At 54.4% G+C, this 6,000-nt stretch overlaps 2 gene segments (V, D, J or C); both read right to left on the reverse strand.

Moving 5' to 3' along the window:
• Positions 1-1,353: 1,353 nt before the first annotated feature.
• On the reverse strand, positions 1,354-3,445 carry LOC128906764 (T cell receptor beta variable 14-like). The segment is given in 4 exon segments: positions 1,354-1,413; positions 1,499-1,610; positions 2,649-2,946; positions 3,352-3,445. Coding segments are annotated over 4 exon segments (513 nt in total).
• Positions 3,446-4,791: 1,346 nt separating this feature from the next.
• Positions 4,792-5,607, reverse strand: LOC128906815 (T cell receptor beta variable 14-like). The segment is given in 2 exon segments: positions 4,792-5,105; positions 5,516-5,607. Coding segments are annotated over 2 exon segments (357 nt in total).
• Between the last annotated feature and the right edge of the window lie 393 nt (positions 5,608-6,000).

Genomic DNA, 6,000 nt, shown 5'->3' on the forward strand with positions numbered 1-6,000 from the left:
CTTTGTAGATGTGTAGAGTTTTCTGAGTTTAGAGGTTGAGGAAAAGCTCACCTCGTTCATTGCCCATCCTCCCCCAGGAAGCCTTGGGGAATGGGGCACTGACAACAACTGGGCACACGGCTGAGGCAGCAGCAGCAGCTCCAGGGCAGCTCTTCAGGCGGAAGAGAAGATCACTTACCCACAGGGACCAGGACGGCCACAAGGAACCAGAGGAGAACCATGGGGAAAGGCCACCTCCTTCCAGCACCCTGCCCGGTGTGGCAGCACAGGCACAGAGACGTGCCAAGACGAGAGGCTGGGAGAGGAAGAGACACGTGTCTCTCTGTGGGTGGGCAGGGCGGTGAGAGAGAGCCTGAAATGTGAGGAGGCAGTTGGCTGGCTGGGAACAGCGGGGAATGAGACCTGCATGCAGGCATGAGGTGCATCCACCCTGCTCCACGCACTTCCTGCTGTGTCTGTGTGTGTGTATAGGCAGAGGTGGGGGACAGGGGTGATCACAGGAGCAGGATGGGGCTGTGTGGCAGCCTGAGTGCGTGCACGGCACAGGGATGCACAAGGAGGCACCAAACGAAGGGAAGAGAAAGAGAGCGTAGGGATGCATGTTTGTTGTGTGCCCCTCAGCTGAGTCTTCTCTCCAGCAGCCTCACACTCAGGCTCCCAGCCCGCAAGCTGCAACGTGGAATCTTCTCTGCTTATCCCAGTGCTGCTCGTCATGTTGCCCAGGTATGGGAAAGGCTGCTGACCTCTCACCCTGCTGTCTGCTGTAGTATGCCAGAGAGGAGTTCTGTAGCTGTTCCTCTCTTCCTCCAAAGGGACATCTCAAGGAGAGAAAAGGCTGCCTTTGGCTCTGCACTGGGACTGCCTCTTGGGAGACCGCACCACAGAGCAGTTTGTGAGGAGAAGGCTATTCACCGTGGGATACGCTGGTACAGACTTACCTTCTCCATGCCAGAGAAGAGATGACACTCTCTTTTCTGGAGCATTCTGCAAAGGAGCAGCAGGACGAGGACGGGCAGAGCTGAAGAAAATCCTGTCTTCCTCTCTACATGGGGCACGGCCTGTTCACCAACCCAACACTGTGAGAAATCACTGCTGGCAGGAAGTGGGGCTCACAGTGTGTCCACACTGACACCCTTTCTGTGTGTCAGAGGCCTGACAGAGCTTCTGCACGTCTCTGCCATGCTGTGGGCCCAGCAATGCACGGCAGTGCAAGGACGGCCCATACAAGAGAGCAAGGGATCTGGCTGCTCAAGGCTGTCATGGGCTTTGCAGAGAAGATGTACCCCTGTGTCCATGCAGAAGGGTGCAGCAATGCCAGCAGCTCCCACTCCCTCTGTTCCAGGTCCGAGTGTATCACAATGCATTCATTGCCACAAAAATGCCTGTAGCAGATTCAGGAATGACCCCAGCTTCCTCAAAAGAAAAGGGAGAAAAGAACCAAGAGGGTGGGCTAAACTGTGCAGGCAACAGGAAGAAACCCCACAATACCCCACAATACCCCCAGCACTCCAGCTGAGAGGAGGCTGGGCTTGATGTGTCCATGGGAAGGGTCTCCATTTCCCATGGTGTTCCCTGGGGTGCGCAGGCGGCAGGGCAGGGCATTGGGAGCCCTGCAGGGCACATGGGATGCGAGGAGTTAGAGATGTCAAACGCGGCACGCCTGCTCTCTTGGGCCCTGTGCTTAGGGCTGGAGAAACCCGTCTGTCAGCATGGGAAGCTGCACTGTGGGAACCTGCTGGAGAGCCCCATGATGGCCTGTGCTGCTCACCGGTGTGTGTTAAGACAGATACCACTCTAACCCATCAGGAAACCTTCTGTTAGCTGCACAGCTTGCTAACGTAATCTGGAATTTAGATATATCCTTGGGAAAGGTAAACTGTGTGAGGATCAGGGGGTGGAAGGCAGTGATCCTGACCCAGAGACCACTGTAGATGGAGGAGTCAGTGATGCACAAAACAGTGAACCCGAGCACGCGCCCGCCTGGGCTGTGCTGCACCTGCAACATGGCCTTCAGGCCTCTGCTGTGCTGCACATTCCCCCTGGCCACAGGATAACCTCAGGCAGGTCGTTATAACGGAGCAGGACGTGGGCAGCTCCCGCTCGGTACCGGCTCTTACGCCACGTACCCGGCCTTGCCTTTATCTAAAGGTGCACCTTAGGTAGAACAACCTCTCATGCAAACATCCTTTCTGTGTGACGGTGAGAATGATGAACTCCAGGGTGGCCTGGAGTTAAATGAGAGGAGGTCTGCAGAGTGCAGATTGAGGAGAGACAGAAAGAAGAAGGTGGAGAGAGAAAGGGAGTCAGAGAGGGGAAGAAGCGTTGAGGGAAGTGGCTATAATGGAAATGAGAGCTAAACAGAGAGAGAGGCAAGGAGGAGTGGGGTGGCATGGAGAGAAAGCAGGACAAATAAACTCACAGAATATGAGAAGAGGATGAATGGAAATGAGAGATAAATGGAGAGAGAGAGGCAAAGAGTGTGAGAAGTCTCACAGAGTCTGAGAAGAGGATGAAGGGCAGGCTAGGAATCAGAGGAGGTAATGAGTGGAAAGGGATCATCCCGCCTTGTGCAGCTCTGACGAGGAGGAAAGCAGGTCCCCTTTGTGCAGGAGCAGGTTTGCGCTCAGCTCCCTCAGCAGCCTACCCACTGTGTTTCACTCTCAGCACAGTAATACGTGCCAGAGTCATTCAGAAAGGCATGCTCGATCGAGATGGTCATCGCATCTCCTTGTATCCCACTGCTCTTCAAACGGCTGCGGAGATCCTCCTCCACATCTGCTTTACCACCTTCAAATGCAGAAACCACCAGGATCAGCCTGGAGTCCTTCCCCAAAGGAACCTTGTACCAGTATATAGCAGTGCTGTCGGATTTCTTCTTGGAACAGCTCAGACTCACGGACTGGCCTTGTCGTATCACTGTGTCTGGGGACTGTTCCAGAGCCAGCACTGGAAGGGAAAAGGAAGAGCATTGAGGATGAGAAAAAATGGAAAAGCTTTAACTAGGCACTGTGGGTTTGTAGAGAAGAGGGTGGGAAGGAACAGGACAGATTAAGGAGCAGTGGAAGGGATGGGACAGCTCTTCCGATCAGCAGGGGACTTTCCAATCTCTCTCCAAGAGGCAAGAAACATTCCTGGGCAATTTGTGTCCAAAACATGAACCATGTGGGGGCTGAGCACAGAAGAGAAAATAGCCCTTGCAGGAGATTCAGGGATTCCTGCCCACGGCATTCAGTGCCCATCCTCAGCACTGGGAGCTTTGGGGAATGGAGCTCTGCCAGCAAGCGGGGATGCAGCTGGGACAGCAGCAGTGGAATCGCTGTAGGTGCTGAGGGGTGACTTGAGATCACTTACCCATAGGGGCCAGCATGGCCACAAAGAACCAGCAGGGAGCCATGCGGGAAAAGCCCCTGTCCTTTCAGGGACCTGCCTTTTGTCGCTGCCCAGAGACATGGGAAGAGGAAGCCCTGGGTGAGGAGGGTGAGACATATTAGACATATTGGGGTTGGGCAGGACATGAAAGGCGAGAAAGGACTGGCTGGCCGGGAACAGTGGGGAAGGACACACACAATCACAGGAAACTATAAACCCTGCAGAGATGGGGGGCGGTGGGAGTGTGCATGGGGAGGGGAGAAGGGGGGTTGCATGGAGAGGACCATGCTGAGGTTGCATGGGAGTCTGAGTGCGTGCAAGGCAGAGAAATCCTGAGAGTTCCCCTTCTGCTTCTGAAGTTCTCGAGAGCTGGAGACATGAGCTATGCAGGACACACAGAGGTCTGTTGCACTTCCCCAGGCATTTTCCCTCTCTCCCCCAGCCATAGCTCTTTCTTCTTTTTATTACTTTTTCCCCTGACTGTGTGAGGCTGCTTTTTCTCTCTGCGGTACTCTGAGCACAGCAATTAATATCAGTGGGAGGCAGGACCAGGAAAGACACCACAACAGCCCAAGCATTCTGCCTGCTGAGGGCTCTCATGGGCTTTGCAGTGAAACTCTTCCCCCATCCCGTTCTCTGAAGAGCAAAACTGTACCTGCAGCTTCCCGCTGCTCTCCTGCAGGGAACTATGAATCCCACTGCACTTTGTTTCTCTTACTCTCTGCAGCAGAGTTGGGAATGTTCCAGGACATCACAAAGGACAGAGAGGCATGGAGGTCTCAGCTGCCCCATGCTATCCCAACCCAGAACACCTTTCATCCTGGGACCAGGAGGGGCAGGAAAAAGGCAGGCCAGGACCCCCTTTCCTGGCTGCTTTTCCCAGCCTTCTTTCCACAGCCTTCTTTTCTCCCTAGCTACAGGATAACCTCAGGCAGGTCGTTGTAACGGAGCAGGACGTGGGCAGCTCCCGCTCGGTTAACAGCTGTTACGCCACGTGCCTGGCCTTGTCTTTATCTAAAGGTGCACCAAGAACCTCTCGTGCAAACATCCTTTCTGTGTGACGGTGAGAATGATGAACTCCAGGGCTGCCTGGAGTTAAATGAGAGGAGGTCTGCAGAGTGCAGATTGAGGAGAGACAGAAAGAAGGTGGCAGGGGTAGGAAAGGAGTCAGAGAGGGGAAGAAGGGTTGAGGGAAGTGGCTATAATGGAAATGAGAGCTAAACGGAGAGAGAGGCAAGGAGGAGTGGGGTGGCATGGAGAGAAAGCAGGACAAATAAACTCACAGAGTCTGAGAAGAGGATGAAGGGCAGGCTAGGAAGCAGAGGAGGTAAGGAGTGGAAAGGGTTCATCCTGCCTTGTGCAGCTCTGACGAGGAGGAAAGCAGGTCCCCTTTGTGCAGGAGCAGGTTTGCGCTCAGCTCCCTCAGCAGCCTACCCACTGTGTTTCACTCTCAGCACAATAATACGTGCCAGAGTCATTCAGAAAGGCATGCTCGATTGAGATGGTCATCGCGTCTCCTTGTATGCCACTGCTCTTCAAACGGCTGTGGAGATCCTCCTCCACATCTGCTTTACCACCTTCAAATGCAGAAACCACCAGGATCAGCCTGGAGTCCTTCCCCAAAGGAACCTTGTACCAGTATATTTGTGTGTTGGAGGGTTTCTTCTTGGAACAGCTCAGACTCACGGACTGGCCTTGTCGTATCACTGTGTCTGGGGACTGTTCCAGAGCCAGTGCTGGAAGAGAGAAGGAGGAACACTGAGGAGGACAAAAAAATTGAAAAACATTAACTGGGCACTACGCGTTGGTAGAGAAGAGGGTGGGAAGGAACAGGAAAGGCTAGGGAGCTGTGGAAGGGATGGGACAGCCCTTCCGATCAGCAGGGGAGTTTTCAGTCTTTCTCCAAGAGGCAAGAAACATTCCTGGGCAGTTTGTGTCCAAAACATGAACCATGTGGGGGCTGAGCACAGAAGAGAAAATAGACAGCCCTTGCAGGAGATTCAGGGATTCCTGCCCACGGCATTCAGTGCCCATCCTCAGCACTGGGAGCTTTGGGGAATGGAGCTCTGCCAGCAAGCGGGGATGCAGCTGGGACAGCAGCAGTGGAATCGCTGTAGGTGCTCAGGGGTGACTTGAGATCACTTACCCATAGGGGCCAGCATGGCCACAAAGAACCAGCAGGGAGCCATGCGGGAAAAGCCCCTGTCCTTTCAGGGACCTGCCTTTTGTCGCTGCCCAGAGACATGGGAAGAGGAAGCCCTGGGTGAGGAGGGTGAGACATATTAGACGTATTGGGGTTGGGCAGGACATGAAAGGTGAGAAAGGATTGGCTGGCTGGGAACAGTGGGGAAGGACACACACAGTCACAGGAAACTATAAACCCTGCAGAGATGGGGGGCGGTGGGTGTGTGCGCGGGGAGGGGAGAAGGGGGGTTGCATGGAGAGGACCATGCTGAGGTTGCATGGGAGTCTGAGTGCGTGCAAGGCAGAGAAATGCTGAGAGTTCCCCTCCTGCTTCTGGAAACCTCGAGAGCTGGAGACATGAGCTATGCGGGACACACAGAGGTCCCTTGCATTTCCCCAGGCATTTTCCCTCTCTCCCCCAGCCATGGGTCGTTCCTTTTTATAGGT

Source organism: Rissa tridactyla, chromosome 1 (assembly GCF_028500815.1).
Source record: "Rissa tridactyla isolate bRisTri1 chromosome 1, bRisTri1.patW.cur.20221130, whole genome shotgun sequence".
Classification (NCBI taxonomy): domain Eukaryota; kingdom Metazoa; phylum Chordata; class Aves; order Charadriiformes; family Laridae; genus Rissa; species Rissa tridactyla.